This window comes from Monodelphis domestica, chromosome 5 (genome assembly GCF_027887165.1).
Source record: "Monodelphis domestica isolate mMonDom1 chromosome 5, mMonDom1.pri, whole genome shotgun sequence".
NCBI classification, from domain to species: Eukaryota; Metazoa; Chordata; class Mammalia; order Didelphimorphia; family Didelphidae; genus Monodelphis; species Monodelphis domestica.
In genome coordinates, this window is record NC_077231.1 from 117,469,245 (window position 1) to 117,495,083 (window position 25,839).

The following is a 25,839-nucleotide window of genomic DNA, read 5'->3' on the forward strand; positions in this document are numbered from 1 at the left end:
CCACTGGAATTGGGGGAGAAGGGATATGATTGGACCTGTACTTTAGGAAAATCACTTTAATGGCTGAATGGTGTGCAGTGGGGAGAGATTTGAGGCAGGTGGATCCACCAGGAGGTTGTTGCAATGGTCCAGTTGTGAGGTAAGGAGGGCCTGAAGCCAGATGGATGGCAGCATCAGAGGAGAGAAGGAGGAATATTTGATGAAACAGATAGGACTTAGCAACAGCCTGGACACAGGGGACTGAGAAATAATAATAAATTGAGGATGACTTCTAGATTATGAGTCTGAGAGACTGGAAAGACAATGAAGTCCTCTAGTTAATAAGGATTCCATTGTTAAAGGGATTTTCTTAATCTCTCCCTCTATCTCCTTAAGAGATTAGAGAGCAGCATTTCTAGGTGGATCAGAACTGACAGGAGTCAGTGAACCTGAGCTGAAGATTCTGTTACCAGGGAGACCAGGATTGAGGAGAGGAAGTAGCCGGCCCTCTGACAGGAAGTTAGGGAGGACAGTTGATCAGTGAGAAGATAAGGAAGCAGCCACTGACAGTTAAGGGTCTTTTGCCTCTGGGATCTCTAGAGAGCAGGAGGACAGTCTCTGAGGCAAGGATCTGTGGTCAGTTGGCTACTGACAGCTGGGCTGCTGATTGAAGGAGGAGTGAGTGGCTGTCTATTATAAACCTTAAAATTTCTTAGACTTATGAATGTTGGAAATTTCCCCATTGGGAAATTTCATACGTGAAAAAATTTCCTACTGATAGTAAGAACTCTATTGGAATATGAAACTCCTTGGCATGGGAGGATCCTTCTCCTCCCTACTTAAGACTACTTTAGGACAGAAACCTTTTGCTAAACAATGGAAAGGGCTTTGAACTATGCTTAAGCATAGAACAGGAAGTTCTTTGAGTCATGATTGATTTTAGAATTGATACAATAGAGATCTACTTGGAATGACAGAACCAGATCTTGGAAAATACAATCTCCACCCTACTCAGAGTAACAGGATTTAGGAAGGGCTGCAGCAAAGATCAAGATTTAATTATTTGAGAATATGACCTTCAACAGACATGTGCAAAGGGAACAGACCTCTGGGCGGTCCTGGGTTAAGCTAGAGCCACCATTGGCACAGGGGAGACATCGACAGTGATTGGTAGATATGAGAACTGAGGTGAGGGAACTTAGATTTTTGGCTTAAAGATAGCGGGGTCTGAGGACTGAGGAGGTTGATGCTCTGGAGGAGGTCTGAGAGGAGAGGGGTCCTGGAGGGAGAGCTCCTGGAGAGGTCTTGAAGGAGGCTGTGGAAGGAGAACTCAAGAGGAGTCAGGAGGAGAATTCTCTGGAAACATTTCTTGAAAGGAGGCTCTCTTGAAGGTGGAGCCTGAGGTTGGCATGAGAAGCCTTACCTAGAGAGATCTTGGGTGAGTGATAAAACCAACTGACTGATTTATCTCTTAGGACTGAGGTCTAGGCCTTATTGGCTTGAGGCCCTTCATTCTTATTCCTTTCTTACTTTCTCTCTTTTTCTATTGATTAATCAGTGTATTATAAATTAAATTTCTCTATAAAACCCAGTTTGGGCATATTCATAAATTGGGAATATATTCCCTGGCGACCATCTTATATTTATATAAAACCAAGACACAGTAGAAAACATATTTCAGCGGTGATAATTGTTATATATTTCCCTTGCTCCCAAACATTTTAATTATCACAGTTTATGGCTCCCACTCTCTTGTCTACAACTATTTAATGCTCAAAACTAATTTAAATCTAACACTATTATTTAGGGATTCTAAGGAGTTAGTGAATAATTTATAGATAAGAGTAGGTTAAGATAGGTCTGGTGTGCCAGGCAGAAGACAGTTAAGAGATACTTTTAGGAAATTTTAGGTAGTTATTAGGAAATTTGGGTATAAGATTAATAATCTCTCTTTCCTCTTTTCTATCTTTCTATCTGTACTTCTTTCTTAAATTAAACAAAGTTTCTGTTAAACTGCTCTTCTCACTTTGTTGAACTCCTTAATTTAACCCTTACACCATCTACTCATTATGCAGTTATTAATAAAACTATCCATTAGAATGTGAGCACCTTGAGAGCAGGGACTAGTCCTTTTTGTTTGTGCTTTTCCTAGTATTCCCAGGGCTCAGTATATGACACAATTAAACTTGAATAAATGCTTGCCAATTATAGATGGTGGCATGATCAAGGGTATAGTCACACCTGAGTGTAACTGAAGTAGAAGAGAACAATAAGATCCAGAAAGCTGAAAAGATTGAAGGATTTGAGTGAATGTCAATATTTATGTTAAAGTCCTGTAGTATAAGAGCAGGATTGGGGTAGGGAAAAGAGTCAGGCAATAAACTCAGTCAAAAGAGAAGTAAATTTAAGGTTTCTGTTCTGTATCTATACATTTCTTTTAATTTTATGTATTTCAATATGGTAAAAATAAGATTAGGAATACTTGAAACATTGCCTAGAACACTGCAAATAATTATCACCAAAAATCTCAGGGTCCTAAATTTTAGGACCAGAGAAGGGCCTTTAGAGATCACTTAATCTATCCTTCTCATTTTCAGATGAGGCCATCAAGACCTGAAAGGTCAAATGACTTGGCTAATGGTTAAAGTGACTAAATACAAGTATTCTGACTCCAAATCCAGCTGTCTTTTCACTCCACCTTACTACTTAACATAATTTGTATATTCACTATACTTGCCTCAATGTTATTAGCCTCTGGTTCCCTACTTCTAACCATTTATAAGTCTGTAGGTTAATTATTATCAATAGTGAGCCTTCATTATCTCCAGCACTTCTGACACATAACAGCTGAAACTTAATTTCCCATGACTTTAGTTTTCTTGTCTTTAAAATGGAAATAATTTCTGCAGTACCTATCATAATGCTATTATGAGCTAAAATAAGAGAATAAGTACAAAGCAATACAAACTTTACAATGTTATTTAAATATAATTATTACAAATACCAATGTAAGTGTAAGACAAAGGGGAAATGAAGTAACAAAAAGAAATAGATGAAGAATAGGATACTAAAGCCACAGAAACTAAAGCTAGATACATTGGAGATTCCAAGTACTATTAGTTTTTGTTGTTGTGGAGACATCTCCCACCCCTGGCCTTCACAACCCAACAAATAATAACAAAAAGTCAATCCTCTTTTTAAAGGTTTCTGAAAGCATACACCACCCCCACCCCAACCCCCACCAAGATTTCCTATCCTTGTTCCTGTGACTGATTTTAGAGTTTTAAAAAATAATTCTGTTTGAAAAAACATTCTTACCGATTAGTTCCATCCAGATTTGATTTATGAATAAAATTAAGTTTTGCATCTGCCCAATAAAGTTTTTCTTCCTCATAATCCAAGGTTAATCCATTTGGCCAGTAAATGTCTGTGTTTATTATAATGTAACGACTCGATCCATCCATCCCAGCACGTTCTATCTTTGGAACTTCTCCCCAGTCAGTCCAATACATGAACCTAAAATCAAATATAGAATAAAACACTGAGAGATGACAAATAGCAATTTCAATGTTCAATACATATATTTCCACAAGTTCTACTCTATCTAGCATTATATTCTCTAAGTATACATTTCACAAAGTAAATAAAACCTGAGCTTCCAGAATTTTCATCAAAATTTTTAGTCTTGCCACCAGAAAATGCATTTTAAATTAAAATGAAATATGATACACAGCCCAAGTTTGAATGTTAAATGTTATCTTAAACGTCAGGTTAATTTTCATTTAACCTAACATAATAATGCTTCATCACAGTCAAAGATGGGAGAACTGAAGTACTGGAAATATTCAGGCACGATTTACATATAAACATTTCTCCATTGTTTTAGTAAAAGTGTACCCTATTAGAAACTATAAAATAATGAGTTTTCATTTTTAGGGAATAGGAGGCTAAGAACAATATATTCTGGCCCTCAAAACATACCATGGGTCTCTCTGTTCAAGGGAACATCAATGAATATGATTGAGGAATTCAGATGAACAAGCAAAGTTTCTAATATAATTTTTTCTCTTGAAAAATAAGCATGAGTTCAATATTGGCAAATAACTTACTACATCAATAGTGTCAATTAAATTATTTGTGACTATTTACAATTGAATAGATGAAATTTAACATGAAAAATGTGATAACTTTTCAGACATTCTTTTGGGCCTTATTCATCCAGACTTGCTCACTTTTCATTTTATATGGTCAGTAAGTATTCTGTTCTGGTGATTCTGCTTTTTCCAACCTATATTCAGGAATATTATAGCTAAATTCCAGAGTTCCCACATCAAAAAGTAAATACTTCAAACAGCCAGAAAGAAACAATCCAAATATTGTGAAGTCGCAGTCAAAATCACACAAGATTTGACATTTCTACATTACAGGAACAGAAGGTTTGGAATATGATATACTGGAAGGCAAAGGACCTATGTTCTCTATAAAAACTCAAACTACTTATTTTCCTATATGGGAAGATGATACATATAACTGATAAGAACTTTACCATTATTAGAGCAATTAAAAGTCTACATATACTAATAGCCTGAATGAGTTTATTATGTTGAAATTATCTCAAAAATAATGAAGGATGTGGAAAGAGGAATGCACTGAGAAAGATGGAGAAAGGGAAAGGTAAAATAGGGAAATTTTTCTCACATGAAAAGAAGAGCTCTTAGAGTGGAGGAGAAAGTCAGGGTGGAGACAATGTTTGAACCTCATTCTCATTGGAATTGGTTCAGAGGAGAAAAATATATACACATTTACTTGAGTATAGAAATAAAACTTACCCAATAGGTTCACAGGAAGAAAGGGGGATCAAAGGGGAGGGATGTTAAAAAGGAGAAAAGATTAAGGGAGACAGTGGTTAGAAGCAAAATAGACTTGAGGAAGGGAAGGATAAAAAAGAGAAGAAACAGAAGAAAATGAGATAGAGGGAAATACAAAGTTAATAATCATAACTGTGAAGATGAATGGAATGAGCTCACCCATAAAATGGAAGCAGAGAGCAGAATGTATTAGAAACTAGAAGCCAACAATGTCTTTTTAAAGATACACTTTAAACAAAAAGATATACAGTTAAAGAACTAGAACAGAATCAAATTTGTTTCTCAAAAAAAACAAAAAAAAAACGGGTGTTATGTTCAGAGACAAAGCAAAGGCAAATATGAGTTTATTAAAAGAGAAAATCAGGGAAACTATATTTTGCTTAAAAGTACAATAGACAATGAATATCAATAAATTTTACAGAAAGTTTTTCTGATAAAAGCCTCAATATAGAACCAAGTTAAATTTATAAAAAATAAGAACCATTCCCCAACTGCTAAATGGTCAAAGGATATAAACACTTTTCAGAAGAAGAAATCAAAGCTTTCTAGTCATATTTTTTTTTTAAATGCTCTAAATCATTACTAATTAGAGAAATGCAATTTAAAACAACTCTTGGATACTGCTTCACAACCATCAGAAATGACAAATGTTGGCAGGGTTGGCAGGATGAGAGGAAAATAGGGATGCTAATGAACTATTGGTGAAGAAGTAAACTGGTCCAACCATTCTGAAGAACAATTTGGAATTATGCCCAAATGGCTATAAAATTGTACATATCCTTTGACCCAGAAATATCATACTAGTCTATATCCCAAAGAGATCAAAGAAAAAGGCAAAGGACCCCCTATATGTAACAAAATATTTATAGCAATTCTTTTTGTTATGGCAAAGAATCAGAAATCAAGGGGTGCTCATCAATTAGGGAATGATTGAACAAGGTGTGGCATGTGATTGTGATGGGAGTACTACTGTGCTATCGGAAATGATGAGAGGTGATTTCAGAAAAACATGGCAAGACCTGTATGAACTGGTGCAAAATGAGAAAAAATGGAAGATCATCCTGCATAATAACAGCAATGCTTTAATGATGATTAATCATGTAAGATTTGTTCACTGTCATCAATTCAGTGATCCAAGATATTTCTGAAGCATTCATGATGAAAAAATGCTACCTCCAGAGAGAAACTGAATGACTAGACCAAAAGAATAGACATTAATGACATAATGGTGTCAGAGTGGAGATCTTGAAGTATCTATGCTATTCAACATTCTTATCAAAGACTTTTATTGATCAAATGCAAGTACTTTCACTTGGGCTCAAAAAACAACTTCACACGTATAAACTGGAGAAGGCATAGACAATAGTGTATCTGAACAAAATCTGGGGATTTTAGTGCACTGCCAGCTTAATATAAATCTATACGGTGATACTGCAGTCAAAAAAACTAATATAATTTTGGCATTTGGATATTAACAATATCCAGCATCCTAGCTGGACAGTCCAATCCAATAACCAGCAGATACTCTCAGACAGAATGTTAAAAGAGTTTGACTCTATATCATATAAGGATAACTTGAAGAATGTTTAACCTGAGAAAAAGAAGATTCTTGGAAGATATGATAGCCATTTTCAGGGGATGTCCAAAACAAGAAAACTAACGTGATTGATTTTGTCTTAGAAGACAGAACTAGGAGTCATAAGGGAAAGATACAAAGAGGCAAATATAGGCTTAATAGAAAGGAAAAAAATCTAATCATTTGACTTATAATTCATTAAATATGTAACCTTTATGCATGTTACAGCTTCTTGGAGCCCAGGTAAGAGCTAGGTGACATCAGACATCAAAGGTGGGTGAGCAATCCTGAAAAGGGCTCTGCAAGCCCTCTCAACAAAGTTGCTAGTCCTTCCTGAACAACACAAGTTGAACGTAGCTAAGAAGGCTTTAAACCTATTGGTGATCTGGAGGGATATCTACCCAAGTATGGGAAGAATTCTCCTAGCAGAATGGGTGGAGGGAACAATTTGCTCCAAAAGTCATGATGGTGCCTGAAGTATTGCAGAGTGCTTAAAGCAAAAAACTCCAAGGCCATCCACACTGCATTCCAAGCTGTCACCAGTCTTTCACTTTTGTCTTACCCCTGAACTTTAATGACTCTGAAAGAGAAAAATGAGGTGGACAATTTTAAGTAACTGTCTCACTAAATCCTGTCTCACTAAAATCCAATTCACTCTCAAGCCAAGACATCACTCATCATGATGTTACTGGTCTTCCTTGAAGACAAACAACAATTTATTGTCCAAAGTTACTCTTACTAAAGTAATTGTGCTAAAACTTCAACCCAAGTTTGTTAGTGCCCTTTCTTACAGTATACCATATGCATTTATACCAGTGTAAATTACAGTCAAATGAGACTTTTGTGCAGCTATTTCAAATTGCCAAAACACAATACGATTGAAATCAACTAAAATTCCTGTCTTTCTCATACTATTACTATTGTTCTCTCCCTCCTCAAATATGGCATATGCTTATCTATTTATATGTTGTATCTATCTCTTTAGTGATTTATTTAGTCTTAGAAGATGGAGGTGGGTAATGTTTTTACTTTTATCTTCCTAAAGTGCTTAATAAATCAGTCAATAAACATTTCCAGGCACTGGAAACAAAAAAGGGAATACAGTCCTTGCTAATGGGGAAGACAAAATGCAAACTACTATGTACAAACAAGATATATACAGTATAAATTTTAAATAATCAACAAAGGAAGGCAACAGAATTAAGGAGAATAGGGAAAGGCTTCCTGAAGATGGAATTATACTTGGGACTTGAAAGGAAGCCACAAGGTCAAGATTAGGAAGATAATTCTAGGCATGGGGAAAAGCCAATGAAAATGTCTGTAGTTGAGTTTCTTGACTGAGGAACTACAATTTTTGTTGGACTGGATTGAATGATTAAAACTGCATCTCCCCCAGATATTTATTCTAAAGTAATCTGTTACTCAGATTTTACCTTTTTGTGTGTGTGTAAAAAGTATAGCAACACATAAGTAGTGTACTGAAGTTTATACACTCTTTCTCAGAATGTTTATTGGTACATTAATAGCTGAATAAAATATTAAATATCAATTCAAGGTATGTAAAAATAAAGATGGAGTTCCATCCAAGTTCAGAGACCCCCTGAAATCTATACATAGGCCTACTAGGAGTGGGAGTGGGGTGCAAGAATGAATGAATCTTGGTTTGAGAGCTTCTATTTAGTCTCTCCCAAAATTAATAAAAATTGTATGCACTCTAACTGAAGGAAGAAGACAACTAAGAAAATAATTTTTAAATCTTTAGATCTGCAGTCATCAGATGAGGAAAAAGATAGCAACAGATACTGCACAAATTTTAAAATAGATCTCAAATTTTTAAATAGAGGAAGTAGAAGAGAGGACTACAATTACTTACTAGACAACATTCTGTTGTTATAACCTGGCTCAGTAAGCTCCAGTTATTTCCAGACCACAAATTGAAGAGATAGTTGAAAAAGATCCTGTAAGATGGCATAACACTTTCATCTATTGCATCCTATTTAATTCTTACAACAACATAATATGGTATTATATCCCCATTTTACAAATTAAGATACTAAAACTAAGTAAGGTTAAGCAACTTAATAAATTTTTGTTTAATTGAGTGTTTTTACCCACAAAGAATACTGTGTGGCCAGTTGCACAAGTAAATAAAATTAAGAAATGGAAAGTACATTTCCAAGAGTCATACAGGACTAGAAGAGAACAGTTTCTGTGGAAGGATGAGGTTGAAATTAGACTAGAAGTAGAAATTAGATTGTAGAGTTAAGAGAATGAGAGGAAAGGAAGTAGAGGCATCAATTGTAGATGACCTCAAGGAGTTTGGTTATGAAAGGGAACAGAGAAAGAGAATGATAGTTAATTCAATCCATTGGTTTTCAGAATCAGTTTCTCTAGCCCCTGGGAGATAGAGGATTTTATGGCAAGGGAGAGGATGACTACCAACAGGAGGATGAGCCGAATCCTTCACATGGCTAGCCAGACAACAAGGACCTGGATAGTACAGAGCTGAAGAAGAATGTGAAATGCTAGTTAAGCAGTCCTGAAAAACTTCATGTGCTCAAGTTTATATGAGTTAGATAAAGTGAGATAATATTTGAAAAGCACTTTACAAACCTTAAAGTACTATATAAATGCTATTATTTTTACTATTATAAGTTACTGCTAAAGTTTTTCTGTCAAGAAGTAAATTATAGGTTTGTGTGTCTTAAATATCTGATTTCTAGTGTATACTGAATAGTTTTCTACTATGCTGGGGCCCCCACTTTTTAAGGAGACATATATATAAGAACTAAACTTATATGAACTTATAAACATGAACCAAACTTAAGTTTTTAAGTAATTTTATCCAAGACTTCTAGATGGAGGCATAAAAATCCAAAAATACAAGTCAAAAGATTCTGCCTCCCTTCTTTACAGGTCCTGTTTCCTCAGGTAAATGAGAAGTCCCTTAGAAAAGAAGGAAAGTGTTTCAGCCTCTCAGAGTCTAGCAACAAAGCAATAAACAATCATTTATTAAGCTATATGTCAGGCACAATGCTAAAGAGTAGGGATAAAAAGACAAAAATTGAGTTCTTCTCTTAAGGAAAAAAAAATGTAAAGAAGTAAATATACATAAAATCTATGGTATTTTTTTAATTTCCTGTTTTATTCAAGTTGGATGTACAACAGCATTTCCCAAATTTAATCAGAATGTCTCAGGTGTGAAAGGACTAGGGTTCAAATTCCACCTGTATCATCACTGAATATCCCTAGACTTCAGTTTTCTCATCAATAAAAGCATTTAACTGAATTGTCTATGAGGTCCTGTTCAACTCTAAATCTATGATTATATGAGTGAGACCAAAATATTGAGTAGGTTTAAGATCATATCACATAGAGAACATGATAGCTAGCTTCAGATATTTTATATTGTTATTCCATTTGAATTACATTATCCTTGGTTAATTTCTTGTATTTCTTTTGCCTAGAGTGTTTTAAAAGCAAAAAGTCCAGTTTTCTTTCTCAATGTTTTAAATACCTCTTTCTTATTGAATGTCCATCTTTTTTCATTAAGGATTAGGTTTATTATTGATTAGGTCATTTTTGCTGGACAAATCACCTTAGGTAGCATACTGAGCTTCTTTGTAAAACATTATTCTATTACTTCCTGCAGTTTCTGCTGCAGAATATTCTTGTCAGTTTTTTCCCTTCAGTAATGCTTTCCTCCCACCCTCAATTACATATTAATCATTTTTGGCATTCATTTTTAAAATTTTGAATTCCACATTCCTTTCCCTCCCTCTATCCTCTCCCCACTCTAAGACAGTGAGCAATTTGATATTAATTATATTTGTGCTATTACATGAAATATATTTCCATTTTCATCCTGTTGGGGAAAACACATTTAAAAAAATATGAAGAAAATAAAGAATGCTCTGCTTCAATCTGCATCCAGACTCGATCAGTTCTTTCTCTGGATGTGGATAGTATTTTTCATCGAAAATCCTTTGGGATTGTCTTGGATCACTATTTTACTGAGAAAAGCTAAATCATTCACAATTGTTCATTGTCCAGTATTACTGTTGCTGTGTATTCCGCTCACTTCACTCTGCATCAATTCATGAGAACCTTCTAGGTTTTTCTGAAATCCTCCTGTTCATCTTTCTTATAGAACAATAGTATTCCATTATAATAATATATCACAATTTGTTCAGGCATTCCCCAATTAATGGGCATCTCCTCAGTTTTCAATTCACAAAAAGAGCTCCTATGAATACTTTTGTTTTATCTCTTACACAAAAATCCTGTTTTGGAGAGGTTCTGAAATATCGTAAGGATCAGAGAAATGTTCAGTCCTCTGTCTTGTTAGTCACATGAAGCTGAAGTTAGAAGCTTATCTTGGAATATAGAAAGTCAAAAAGGGAAATGAAAAGGAACAAGGTAGCTAAGGACGTGGCATTTGGAATTATTCTAAATAGAAATGTCAGCAGAGAAGAATGGCTAAGTTTATAGAGTCAATAAGGATATATTATAGAATGATTAGAAATAGACTATAAATTAGGAATGATACTGACTAAATTGGAGTTAAAAAATAAAGCACAATAACTTTGGACATCTTTTGGCAGAGATCAACCACAATTCTAGGGAACTGATGATGAAGTCTACAGTATCTACCAGCTTCTACAAATTTGACAAGCATGCCATAAATGCCTCTATCCAAGACTGTGACATAAGTTGAAAGAGCAGAATTTGTAGTCAAAAAACCTGGGTTCAAATTTCTGCTATATGTACTCAACTATCTTAACCTATCTAATACTATCCTATTCTAGGGATTTTATTAAGGAAAGGAAAAAAAAAAGATTCTAGGTTCGACTCCTAGCTGGCTCACCAAACTGTTATAAGTAAATATAATTTGGACTGGTGGAAGGAAAGTAATACAGAGGGATAAACATATAAATATAGAATTTATTAGCAAATAAGAGTAAGGTTTGGGAATGAGGGGGAAAGGTTAGCATCTGACAATTAACCCAGTTATTAAACCCACTATGTAAGTTTCCTAAGGGTTGTCCAACAGAGAACCAGATTTCTCACACAGAGAGTCCTTGGTGGTTCAGGTACAGGGATCCAGTTGAGTCCTCAATTGTCCCAGGGAAAAGAGGGTTTCTCCAAGTTTCACTCTGTCCACCAAAGTGTATGGATATGTCCTCTCAACCTTGTATGGTGGAATTAAAAGAGGCTGCTTGCTAACTGTCCAGGGGAGTCCAGGAGAGATCAGATCTTCACCTTCCAGGCTTCACCTTCAGCTCCAGTGTGGTAGTTGGCAAAACTGTTCCTTAGAACTCTGACAGCCCTGGGAGAATTCTGAGTCTTGAGGGCTTGTCACTCAAACTCTTTGCACCCTGTAATTTCCCTTGATACAGTACTACCAATGGGAAGTTATTTTCCCAAAAACCTTAGTTTCCTCACCTTTAAAGAAAGGGGACTAGATTAGTTGATTTCTAAGTTCCATTCCAACTCAAGTTATGATGCAAGTCTGACTAGATCACAACTCTGTTTTAAAAAAATAACAAACTTTAGTAGCTGTCATGTCTCTAAAATAAAATGCAAATTACAAACCTGGAATTTAAGGCTATCTACAATCAAAATTGTTTTCTGACTGTATTATTTCTAGCTTCTTCACTCTCCTTATGGACACTACGTTTTTACTCAACAATACCACTAGATGTTGGTGGAATTCAACATCTTATCTCTGGTTTCTAAGCACTTGTGTGTCCATTCTCTGTATCTGGAATGTACTCAACTCTGATTTCTAATACTAATAAAAGGCTCAGTTGAAGAGACGCATCCCTTCTATTAAGCCTTCTTCAATTCCTCAGGAATCACTTGTCTCTCTCCCTTCTCAAATATTCATAGAATATGTTTAGTTTCTTCATTGTTTCCTTAACTAATTACACAGTAATATACCTATCTCTTCACAAGGCACACAGTACCAGCCCCAGCTCAGTAGAACAAACAAGAACAGGTTTTATTTTGTCTTTGTATCCTAGGACAGTGATGGAGAACCTTTTAGAGATGGAATGCCCGACCCGCCTACACTGCCTCCCCAAGTGCTATGCCCTGCCCCCCTCCCAGACAAGGGAGGGAGGAAGTGCTCCCATTGGGCTGCTAGGCTGGGGAAGTGAGTAATGCCCTCAGGCACATGGAAAGGGGAGAGGGAAGCAGCTCTGCCCTAAGTCCCTCTGGCTTTCCAGTAACAAACTCTGGCAGATAATTGCAGGAGTGCCCACAGAGAGGCCTCTGCATGCCCTTTTGGCATGCATTCCATTGGTTTGCCATCACAGTCCTAGGATATAACCCAGATATATATATATATATATATATATATATATATATATATATATATATATATATATATATATAGTAGGTGCCATTAGTAGTTTACAACCTATGAAGAGATAAGATAATAAGAATACTGCCCATTATATCAAGAAGAGATTATATATATATCTAACTGAAATTCTCAGAAAGGCTTCATGTAAGAGGTTAAATTTTACTTGGATCTTAAGAGTGCTAGAATTTAAGACATTAAGTTTATATTTACACAAAGCTTTAAGATAAACAAAATTCCTTTACATATATTTTTAATTTCATAACAACTCTCAGGTAAACAGTACAAATCATCTCTCCTTTGGAGAACGATAAACAAAGAAGAGGTTAAATGACTTATCCAAGATTACACAGGGATGTTTTAAGGGACAAGAGCCAGGATTTAAAGTCACATAGTTTAAACTCTAAAAGTAAGACTCTTTCCTTAAGTGGGTAGACTATAGTCCACAGGTCAAATCCAACCCGCCACCTGTTTTTGTATGGTCTGCAAGCTGAAAATGGTTTTTATATTTTAAAATAAATGGCACAGTCACATTGTTATTTGTATATTGTCTATGGCTGCTTTCACCTACAACTGCAGGGTTGAGTAATTAGAGGCTGTCCATAGTGTTTTTTCACATGGCTGTTATCCACAAATCACAGAGATAGAGGTACAACTAAAGTGTTCTGAGTGCCATGAGTTGTATTAATGCCAATCACATTTTTAAAAATCACCATCATATCAAAACTAGGAAAAAGGAGGAATTAAAAAGCTTTATTGTAATTTTTTTTTACATCAGAGCAGAAATAAACATTCTTTCTGAATTTGAACTGTTCCCTCAAATAGAATCAGCAAGTACTAAATGGCTTTGGAAATTAATTTTTGCTGCAGACTTGTTAATGTTTCTAAACTCAGTACAAAACTTCAAGGCAAAAGAGTGTTTATATATGAAATATACTGGGGTGCTCAGGGAGGAGTAGTATCTCTGGTATGGAGGGCTTGTCGAGCCCTCCTAGGGCAGCTCTCCAGCCTCTGACCCTCACCTGACACCCAGCTCTCACTTGTGGCTCCCAGTAGCTGCTAGCATGCGGCAGCGGCCATACCCCGGGCAACGGCTTCGACAGGCCGGCTAAACCTTGTGAGGGTAGCCATCAGGTCGTCGTGGACTCCTGGTGAACCTGGGCTTTGCTCACCCAACATGTGAAGACTGTTTTGGCGGAACAGACGGAAGAAACCAACAAGAAGGTTCAACGGCTGAGATGGCGAGGCAGCAAAGCACTGTGGAGTGCTCAGGGCGTGTTGGAGCACAAAAGACAACACGGCCATCCAATGCAGCTGAGGAAGTCTCCAGGTGTAACAACTTTTCGTGCCAATGGACCCAGGCTTCCAACGCCGAGAGAGTGGGATTGTCTCTGTGCATCGACTTTTCCACTTAAATCTTCATGCACAAGTGTCTTTGTGCACAAAAACGCACAAAGACAATCGTCTTCCTCAGTTACCGAGAGACTACTACCACCATACTGCAGCAAAGTCAATTCAACTAACAATGTTTGAATCACAAATAATGTGATGCTACTTTACACATTTCCAGTGCCATCGAAAGTTAAAATAAGGCTCCATTCCCACACAAATTTCAAGTATAGTTTCCAAGCAAACTACAGTACCAGTGGCATTTTTCAGACCTTGATGAAACTGCAAAAGAAATTTCCATATTTCAAAATCCCTTTAACTGTCACTGAAGAGCTTTCACCAAATAATGAAAAAGAAGTCATTAATCTACAATGTATAAACACATTAAAGACATATCAAGAGAAGAATCTAACCATTCTACAAATGCCTTCCAACTAATTAATATATGCTCAATTAAAATCATAAGCTCATAGACTGACAACAGTATTTGGCAGTATCTATCTGTGTGAAAAACCACTTTCAAAAACTAAATATGTAAAACATCACTAGAGTTCAGCATTAACAAACATTTCCAATCAATTTTGATGATAGGGAACACTATGAATTGCTATTAAGTCACTACACCCCTCCAAAAAATTCTTCTCATTAGCATAGACCTATACTATAAAAAATTGTATTCTATTATATTTTGCATTTTGTCAATAAAAATTATGAGAATTTGCTTTCTTTCTTGTAACTTAAGTACCCATATAATATCCTTTGATTTTTCCTCTTAACCCACAAAGCCTAAAAGATTTACCATCCAGCTTTTTACAAAAAAGTTTACCAACTACAACCTTACAACATGTTGTCTCCATACAACACAAATATGCAAAGAGAAAATTTCAAGGAGAGGATATGAATAAATCCAAGGAGAAAGGAATACTCAAAGTACCCTCAGGAAAGAGACAATTTCACTTATCTGGAGTTTTCGGGAGGAGACTGACATGAAACAAAACTAAAAAAATAAATTTAGCCCTTGAAAACCATGCTTTGGACTTTATACTCTGGTTAGTGAAACTTTTTTTTAATTATTTTTATTTTAATAACAAATTTCTACGTAAGTTTTCCAAACTTATATGATCCAAATTGTCTCCCTCCATTCTTCCCTCCCTCCCCCTCCCCCATTCCCAGAGCTGGCAAGCAATTCAATCTGGTTAATACATGTATTATCATGCAAAACATTTTCATATTATTCATTTTTGGAAGTGAATAATCTTATAAGACCAAAACCCTAAATCATATACCCAAATAAACAAGTGATAAATTATGCTTTCATCTGCATTCCTATTCCAATAGTTCTTTCTCTGGAGGTAGATTGCATTCTTTTTCATAAGTCCCTTAGAATTGTTCTGGATCACTGTACTGCTGTTAATAGCGAAGTCTATCACATTTGATCATTCCCCAACATTGCCATTATTATGTATAGTGTTTTCCTGGTTCTGCTTATTTCACTCCACATTAGTTCATGTAGGTCCTTCCAGCTCTTTCTGAAATCATCCTGTTCATCATTCCTTATAGCACAACAATATTCCATCACTATCATATACCACAATTTGTTCAGTCATTCCCCAATTGATGGACATCCTTTTAGTTTCCAATTAGTAAAACTTTTTAAAGAATGTAGTGAAGACAATTTTTTAGAAAAGTTAATTTGGTTTTGAAAATATGCAGAATACAGGACAGAAACAAAAAAGGTTGGACAATGAGATTAGTTAGTCAAGAAGAGAAGCCCAAGTATGCAATGATATGGCTACATGATAGCAATGGTAATGAAAAGAAAAAGTCACCTTGGCAAAATGTCAAATTGACAGGTCCTGGCAACCAAAGGGTAAGTGTTATACATGAGATCACATGCACAAGACTGCCTTACCTTCAGGAGCCCCCAGCCATGCTGCCAGCTTACTTCATTGCTGGCTCTCTCTGATCAGCAGCGCCTTTTCTACCTCAACTGCCCTGTCCTCTCCCCATTTTCCTGCTCCTCTATGTGTTGCCTTCCCCTATTCAATTTCTTTCCTTGCCTCCTTCCTTCTTCAGCACAGAGAGCACACAGTCTAGCTGATCATCAGTTCATTAGAATGACCTACATATCAACCTATCTCTCTAACTAGACAATTCCCTGGATTTGAGCATGGATTACTGGGGAAATAGAAACAGGTGATGGAGAGAGCAGCTGGGTGGCTCAGTGGATTGAGAGCCAGGTCCAGAGATGGGAGGTCCTGGGTTCAAATTTTGACCTCAGACACTTCCTAGCTGTGTCACCCTGAGCAAGTCACTTAATCCCCATTGCCTAGTCCTTACAGCTCTTCTGCTTGGAACCAATGGGCAAAAGATAAGGGTTTAAAATTAAAAAAGAAACAGCTGGTGGAAAGAGCCCAATATTTATATCTACAAAATCTGAATTCAGATAATAACCAGCTATGACTTAGCAATGTAAGGTTTGCAGAACATTTTACAATTATTCTCTCATCTGATCCTTGGAAGTAGATGCTACTATTACCTCAATTTTTAAAATGAGGAAACTGAGGCAGAAGTAGATGACATGACTTGCCCCTGGGGTCACATGGCTAATGCCTGAAGTCACATCTGAATTCAGGTCTTCCTGATTCTTTATGTAGTACCCTATCCATAGTATTACCTAGTTATCTCTACTGACTAAGTCTTTTTTTGTTCTTGGGCTTTCTTTCCCTTTAATGTGCTTTAGTTTCTCCAACTGTAAAATGAAGAACTGAGACTGGATGATCTCCATGATCCCTTCCAATTCTAAATGCTATGATCCAGGGAGCAAAAAGAAGTTTTCTATAAAGTTTCAAAGTTCAAGATATTATCTATAAGGAAGAAAATATATAGGGGGAAAAACAAAAAGCTAAAGAAAAAAACTTTAGAAGATATAGTTAGGCCGAATGAAGAGAAATGGTCAAATGGATAGGAAGGGGCAAAATGTATAAGAGAGGACAAAGGACTTGGAGGTAAGTACCTAAGTTTGAATCTCAGGAGACACTGCTAATCTAAAACTGGGTAAATCACTCAAATTCTCAAGTTCTAAATACTATAATGCTATCAGAATACAAGGATACTGCAGTCAAGGAAGAGTTTCAAAATAAACTCAATATACAATAGGTAATCTTTGTAACAAAGTTTATGCATACAATGAGTGCAAAATTAAAAATTAATGTAATTTCTGAAATTTTAACCCTAAGTACAAAAGACAGACAGAAATCCCTGTTCTATTCAAGGCCAAACAGAGCAGATTTTCAATTGTTAAACAAATACTTTTTACCTTAGTCTCTCCAACATCCCTTCATTTAACCTTAAAGTAAAGGGAGGAGTGGGGAATAATGCCATGTAAAATAAAGGACAAATAAATTTTGCAGGCAAGCTAAATTTTTCTTGCAATTAACCCAAAGTTATTAAAAATCCTACAAATAATTAAATCCTACTTTCAAATGACAACATGACTTTTTTAAATTTAATTTTTATTATCATGCAAAACACATTTCCACATTGGTCATTGCTATGAGAGTACACATACAAAACCAAAACCTAAAAATAAAACCATAAATACACTGATGTGAAAGACGGTGGGCTTTGATCCACATCCTTCAAGTCCTTTCTCTGGAGATAGATCTGCTTGCTTCGCTCTGCATCAGTTCCTGCAGATAGATCTTTCCAGCTTCTTCTGAAATCATCTTGCTTATCATTTCTTATGGCACAATAGTATTCCATCACCAACATGTATGAAATCTATTCAGCCATTCCCTAATTGATGGATTTCCCCTCAATTTCTACAAAACAGAGCTGCTATAATTTTTTTTGTACAAGTAGGCTCTTCCCCTTTTTTATTATCTCTTTGGGATCCAGACCCAGTAATGGTATTACAGGATCAAAGGGCATGCACAGTTTTATAGCCCTTTGGGCATAGTTCCAAATTGCCCTCCAGAATGGTTGGATCAGTTCACAACTCCACCCAAAATGCATTAGTGTCCCAATTCTACCACATCCCCTCCAACATTTACCACTTTACTGTTATATTAGCCAATCTGATAGATATGAGGTGGCATCTCAGCATTGTTTTAATTTGCACTTCTCTAATCAAGAGTGATTCAGAACATTTTGTCACATGATTATGGATAACTTTGATTTCTTCATTTGAAAATTGCTTGTTCATACCCTTTGACCATAACGACATAATTTTTCAGTAATATGCTATAAAAAGTAAATTATATGTACCAGTTAAAAAGAATTCTGATGGTAGCAGTAGAGGTTATATCAGGATACTACAAATGTATAAGAATCAACTGGCCATCTCCTTAATGAAAATCCAAAATGAAAACTGAGAACATCAGAGACAAAAATCCAAATTTCTAGGTCAAAGTAATAATAATGCAAACAACCAGAAAATACAAAAGTGCCATAGTCAGAATTACACAAGATTTAGCAGCCAACACTATGAAAAGAACACTATGATGTTCCAAAGGCAAAAAATGAAGACTTACAACCAAGAATAACTTACCCAGGAATAATTGGGATAGAGCCAGCTTTCAGGGATAGACATTTTTTTAAAAAACCCTTACATTCCATCTTGGTTCTGAGGCACAAGAGTGGTAAGGGGGCAATGGGTGTTAAGTGACTTGCTCAGGGTGACACAGCTAGGAAGTGTCTGAGGCCAGTCCCATCTCTAGGCCTGGCTCTCAATCCACTGAGCTACCCAGCTGCCCCTCAAGGATAGACATTTAATGAAATAAAGTATAGTATTTCCAAACTTTCCTAAAGAAAAAACTAGAGCTAAGAATAAACTCTAAAAAACAAACCACAGTAGTCAAAAGAAACACAAAAATATAAAAAGAAGTAATCACAAGGGACCAAACAAAATGATACAAGACCAGGGAATATCAGGGTATCAGGGATTATAGAGGGAATTAAATAAGACACTCCCAGGGGTACCTGGAAGTGCTTCCTGCTATTTTGATTCTCTTAAAAGAAAAGGGAACAGGAGGTAAACTGGTTGGGAAAGGAAAAAAATATCTCACATAATTGAGAGTCTGCAAGTTTACAGAGGATGGAATGGGAGAAACATACAACATCTGAACTTTACTTTCATCTGAAATGGTCAGGGGTAAGATGGAGGGTAGATTACATCAATACAACAGAGTTGAGTGCAGAAATAAATTTAACTCACTAGAGAGCAAGGAGGTAAGGATAAAGAGGCAAGGTAAATTCAGGAAGGAATGTCATAAACTAAACAAATCAAACCACAGGCAAATTTGGATCACCAAGGGAAAGTGTAAAAGGAAAAAGATAAAGACTCCTTTTCCCAGGTCATAGACACACTTTAGTTTGAGGAGAAAGGCTTCTTGCAGAAGGGGTAATTTGATCCCATTCTTAAAGGAAGCCAAGAGACAGAGCATTCCAGGATGAGGTACAGCCTGTAAAAAGACAGTTTAAAAAAAAAACAAGGAAGTCCCACGCTGGATCTCAGTGTATATTGAGGGGAATAAATTGTAAGAAAATTGGAAAGGAAAAAGGAAGCCAAGTTATGAAAGAGATTAAGAGCCAAACAATTTTTACATTCTATCTTGAAAGTACCAGAAAGCCATTAGAATTTACTCTAGTAGAGGGGGAAGACATGATCAGATCTTCACTTTAGGGAAATCACTTTGGGAGCTGTGTGGAGGATGGGTTGAAGTAGGGAGAGAACTTGAGGAAGACCAAACAGAAGCCTACTGCCATAGTCCAAGCATGAGATAATGAGAGCCTGTCCAGAGTGGCAACATAGAGAAGGGAGTGTATTGAAGAGATGTTGGGAAAGTAAAAGTAACAGGACTTGGTAACAGGCTGGTACCTTATCTTGCGAGTTGATGAATGCATTGCCAGAACTACCCCAGTTTTGGGGAGGCTCCAAAAGAAAGTGTGAGAGAAAAAAGGTATTAAGCAGGCTGCCTAAGAAACTGAAGGTCTACAGAGCATTGTGCAGATTTCACTGTTGTATGGGTATCAAACCTGGACAGTATATCAGCACCATGACAAGGACCTGAATTGCTTCCATTTGAATTCTCTTAGGAAGATAATGAAGGTCATCTGGCAAGATAACTACAAGATACTCAGGTCCTCTGTTGAGCTGAACTGCCAAACATTCAAACTCTACTTCAGAGTACAACTTCAATGGGCTGGCCACAGTAGCCCAAATTCCAAATGCATGCTTATCTAAAAGACTATTGTACAGAGAACTCACACAAGGAAAGCACTCACAGGGAAGTCAGAAGAAGCAATACAAGAACACTTTCAAGGTCCCTCTAAAGAACTCTGATATGGTTTGTAAGATATGAGAGATTCTGGCACAGGACCAGACATCCCTCATGGCATACCTGTATCCCAAGTCTTGTGCCCTCTTGTGAAGATTGGATTTAGCTATTTCCTGATTGTAACAATGAAGATACTTAGTTTAACAAAATCAGGAATGTCTTGGGAACTCTAAATTACTCCACCCTACTTAGACCATACTTTAGGGGAAGATAAAGTTATAATCTCCTGATTGAAGAATGAAGGTACTTAACTCTTACCTTATAGTGAAGCTAGAACTTTAAGCTAAGTCTATTTTAAGATTTTAATACGAAAAGGTGTTAAGTAACTATAAAGGTTAAATTAATCAAAAAGGTTAAGTAACTCACAAAAGGTGAACTTAACAAAGAAGCATTAAGTAACTCTAAAGATATAATCTAATCAAAGAATATGAGAACTAAAAAGAATGGGCATTTAGAGGAGGAGACACAAGAGTGAAAGGTCTATATATTGGCTCATTTCCTCTCTCCTGTACCTTTTACGGCAGAGTTGGCTGATAGCAGTGTGCTGGGTCTTTCAGCATCTTAGGGTGGCTACAAGCTATTGTCTGGTTCAGTGGTAAGTTTCTGGCTGAGTTTCCCTCCTTTACTTTTTCCAACTTTATCCTCTTAGAAGCCTCTAATCTTCTTCAGAGAACTAGAGGAGGGAATTTTAAACTCCCCCTGGCACAGGCCAGGCAGGAGAAATCCTATATCCTCTTCCCTCCTTCCCCTTAAATTCCTTCCCTCTATATTAATTAAATTTCCAGACTGACTTGGGTATTTTATTTGGGACTTCTCCTGGCGGCCAATTAAATCTAGATTTTAAGTCAAACCCTAAAATTATCTTCACACTGTGAGCAAAGCAGAACTACAATAACTCAAAAGGATGTTTGCAAATTTAGAGACATCTCCATCCCCAAAGTTCATATAGGTCATTTGTCCAACCTGTGGTAGAGCTTTCCAGTGCTTGTTATTGGCCTGATCAGACACACTGCCCAAACATATTGATGTCACTTTGGTCCTCCTTGAGTATGAAAGACAACAACTATCACCTTTGACAGTAATAGGGAAGAAGGAAAGGTTTGTGGTAAAAGAATGTGTTCCGATTTGGATAAATTGAATTTGACATGGCTATGTCCAGTTTAAGATGTCTAAAAGGCAGTTACAAGACTAGACATTAGGGCTGGATAAACTATTCTATTTAACATTTAAAGCTCTTCACAATCTTTCCCCATTCTATCCTTCCAGCCACAATACTCCACTGTATGTACTCTATGGTTCAATCAAACTAATCTTATGTTCATAACACAACACTACCCAAACACCAGGGCCTACATGAGGCCTTTACTAATACCTTCTAATGTATCTCCCTCAAAACAATACTATTTTTTTACCTAGGTCCCAATGGGTACAAATAATAAATTCCTTAAAATGGCTGTATCATTCAAATTTGCCATGCATATTTTCCTTTGAGCAGGAACATCAAATTTTAAATTATTTACATTTTAAAATACTGCAAATTCAATAAACATAACTACTTCCAGGGATATAATATTCACACTAATTGAGATTTTACTGTACTTTGCATTTACTTTGTATACACTTGTGTATGTTTATTTTCTCCATTGACAGAATACAAGTTCCTTTAGTTTAAATATTGTTTCTAGTTTGTCTTTGTAACCTACATGTCTAGAAGTCCCCAGCACCAAGTAGATGCTTTGTAAGCAATTAATAATTCACTGAGTGGATGAAGATACTTTTTAATAGTCCTTCAATGGTTCCAAAGTGTTCTTCACAACAAATTTGTGGTTTTAACTTCAAAATCTCTTCCAGCTTCAATACCATTACCCAGAAAAAAATAGAACTATTCTCTCAATGTTCTTGGCCTTCTTAAATCTTTTCTCAAAAGTTTCCAGTGCAAAAGAAAAATTACATAGATTATAACTTACTCCACTTCCCCCTCACTTATTATTTAAATGTTAAACAGCTTCAGTTTACCTGAAAAAAACTCTTCAGATGATCCATTATTCCATCTCAATAACATATATAAGGAAACAGTCAACTCACAGATGTAAGTTACTTTTATTTTGTCTATAACTTAGTAAACCCTGACTTCCAAAAATTCTCAAATATATTAAAGCCAATAAAGAGAACAAATAATCAGAATTCAGATAGACACCTCTAGATTCAAACCCAGGAATAGCAAATAGCCTCAAGTCTATCTTTATTTCCCTCCTTTCATCCTGAGAAGATTTAGCATGACTGGGAACTAAATAACTCAATTTTAAAAAAGTTTACCAGGGACTGGCTAAGGCACCTGAAGACAGAGTCCCATGTATAAGAGAGTATCTTTCAAATTTCATGATGTCCTCTAACCAAAGCTACATAAAATTCCCTCATTTGTAATAACCAAAACTCAAAGGAAAAGCAATCAACAAGTAATTAATTATTAGTGGCATATTACATTCTAGAGGAAATAAATCCCAAGATCATAATTTGTTTCTAAGTATATTAGCAGGTAACTCAAAAAGAATTATTCAAACAATGGCTTTTGATTTACTATACTGATTCTATCATATCAAATAGCCATTAAGAGTTTCTAATAGATACACAAGTATTGCAAAGAGATTCAATGTGTTCTAGAATCGAATTTATAGGATACAAAGATTATTCTTACAGTCTCTGCCTTCAAATATTCCCAATTATTAATTCTTTCCCTTTCTCCATCAACTTCTTTATTAAAAAAAGGTAGAAAAACAAATCAATTATACTAGACTGCATTTACATTGGACATCAGGCTCATGAAGCACTTTACATAATACACATACAAAGAACTAGCAAAACACAAATAGTCCTAACCAAATATTCCATTCTTCATACTACAGAAATACTCTTATTAATAAGCTTTTCCTATGAATTTATTAACTTGCTAGTTCAAATCTATTCAAAGAACTCCTAAGTTACTAAAATTAAATATTTTTAAGGGATTAAATTAATTTTGTAAATAAAACTTACCCGTTTGCAGGATCCAAAGCAATAGCTCTTGGCTGGTCCAACTCTTGCCAAAATAATACTTTTCTTAAAGTTCCATCTAAATTGGAAACTTCAATCCGATTAGTTTCAGAATCTGTCCAGTATAATTTTTCTCCCAACCAATCACAGGCCAGTCCATCAGGGGATAATAATCCAGAAACGACTACATTCTGTACACTCTCGGTTTTGTTAAATTCTGTTCGTTTAATGGCTTCTTCACTTACATCACTCCAGTATATTAAGCCATGGTCAAAAACAAAGTCCACTGCAGCTGCATCCTCTAAACCTCCAACCACAATTGTAGCATTCTCTTTGCCATTGGTGGCATCCACCAGTCGTAAATCCCGTCTATTTGCATAAAGCAACAAGGGGGCCCCTATAAAAGAAAAGAAATTTACAGATAAGAAAGTTTAACTTAGATGAATTAGATTTCAGACCTAAAGTTAAGATATTTTTAGTTTTTATTCACTATAATAAGTTAATATTATTAAGAACCCACTGATTAAAAACAGAAATTGGCAATTTTAAAATTTTATTGTGGTGAATCACACAACCTTAGAGGTTATCTAGTGAAATCTCTATCTTGTCTGCAACAACCAAGCCACTAAAAAGTGGTTATTTCATTATTTGCACATATACCTCCAGTCTTAAAAAAAACTCACAATCTATATCAAGGCATATATTTTGGACCATTCCAGTGTATGAGAGACTTGAAGGAAAAGGAAGAGGTACAGAAGTTGATGTGAGGGAGAATACATCTAAGATTGTCTTTTGCTATTAAATTTCTTCTACAAGGTCACATATTTTTCCATTTTTTATCTACCTCATATATTATTATTGCATTATCCTTTACACAGGGTCTACTAAAAGTAATCAAAGCCAATAAAAAGAAATAAAAATGTATTGAAAAGAAATGTTAAAACTGGGGGAAATTTTTTATAACAAATGTCTCTGATAAAGGTCGAATTTCTCAAATTTATAAAGAACTAAGTCAAATTTCGAGGATACAAGCCATTCCATTCCCCAATTGACAAATGGTCAAAAGATATGAACAAGCAAATTTTCAGATGAAGAAATCAAAGCCATCAATAATCATATGAAAAAAATGTTCTAAATCTATTTTGATCAGAGAAATGCAAATTCAAACAATGCTGAAGTACCACTTCACACCTACCAAATACCAAATGCTTGGCCAATATGGTAGAAAAGAAAAGTGGCAAATGTTAGAAGGGATGTGACAAAATTGGGACAATGATGCATTGCTGGTGGAATTGTGAACTGATCCAACCATTCTGGAGGACAATTTGGAAATATACCCAAGGCGCTATAAAACTGTGTATGCCCTTTGATCCAGTCCTGGGTCTATATCCCAAAGAGATAATAAAAAAGGGGAAAGAATCTACTTGTACAAAAATATTTATAGCTGCTCTTTTTTATGGTGGCAAAAAATTGGCTACCGAAAGGGATGTCCATCAACTGGGGAATGGCTAAACAAATTGTGGCATGTGTTAGTAAAGGAATACTATTTTGCTATAAGAAATGATAAGCCAGATGATTTTAGGAAAAAGTGGAAAGATCTGCAGGAACCAGTGCAGAGAGAAATAAGCAGAAATGGGAGAATAATGTACACAGTAACAGAAATATTGGACAATTATTATCTGTGAAAACTTGGCTATTCTCAGCAATGCAATGATCTGGGACAATCCTGAAAGACTTATGATGGTGAATGCTATCTACCTCCAGAGAAAATAACTGTTGGGAATTCTCTTTCACATCAGTGTATTTATGGTTTTATTTTGGGGGTTTTGTTATGTATGAGTTTGCTCTTACAACACTGGCCAATATGAAATTGTGTTTCTCATGACAATAAAAAATGAAAAAAAAAAATAAATCCTTCAAAAAAGATGCAACTAAAAAAAAAGAAATGTTAAGTTGCATAAATGCTTTATCAAACTGAAAGAATGTACATTAAATCGTTTTTTGGGTTGAAAAAAATATTACTTACCAGACCACTGACATTTACTGATTTGAAAGTTGTGGTTAGCAAGAACATTAACTTAGAGAATATAATTAAGGGGTATCAACACTATAGATAAGACCAAAACTATGTTGCAATAACTCCATCAAATTTTCATTCCTACTAGCTGAAAGGATTATTACAAAATCAAAGCATAAAACTTTATCCTTGAAGGGAAGACTCTACCACCTCAAGATTACTAAAGTTTTCTAATAGCCCAAACTAATATTAAATGTGAATAGCTATTAGAG

General features: G+C 35.7%; 1 protein-coding gene across 4 annotated transcripts in view; it reads right to left on the reverse strand.

Annotated features, from left to right (window-relative positions):
• LRP6 (LDL receptor related protein 6) overlaps positions 1-25,839 on the reverse strand; it is a 127,277-nt gene that overhangs the window by 86,233 nt on the left and 15,205 nt on the right. For all 4 annotated transcript variants that reach the window (XM_056799159.1, XM_007503718.3, XM_007503717.2 and 1 more), the window contains exons 2-3: positions 23,554-23,947; positions 3,298-3,495 (exon numbers count right to left, since the gene is read on the reverse strand). In XM_056799159.1, coding sequence (XP_056655137.1) covers positions 3,298-3,495; positions 23,554-23,947 — 592 coding nt within the window. The remainder of the gene's footprint in view (positions 1-3,297; positions 3,496-23,553; positions 23,948-25,839) is intronic.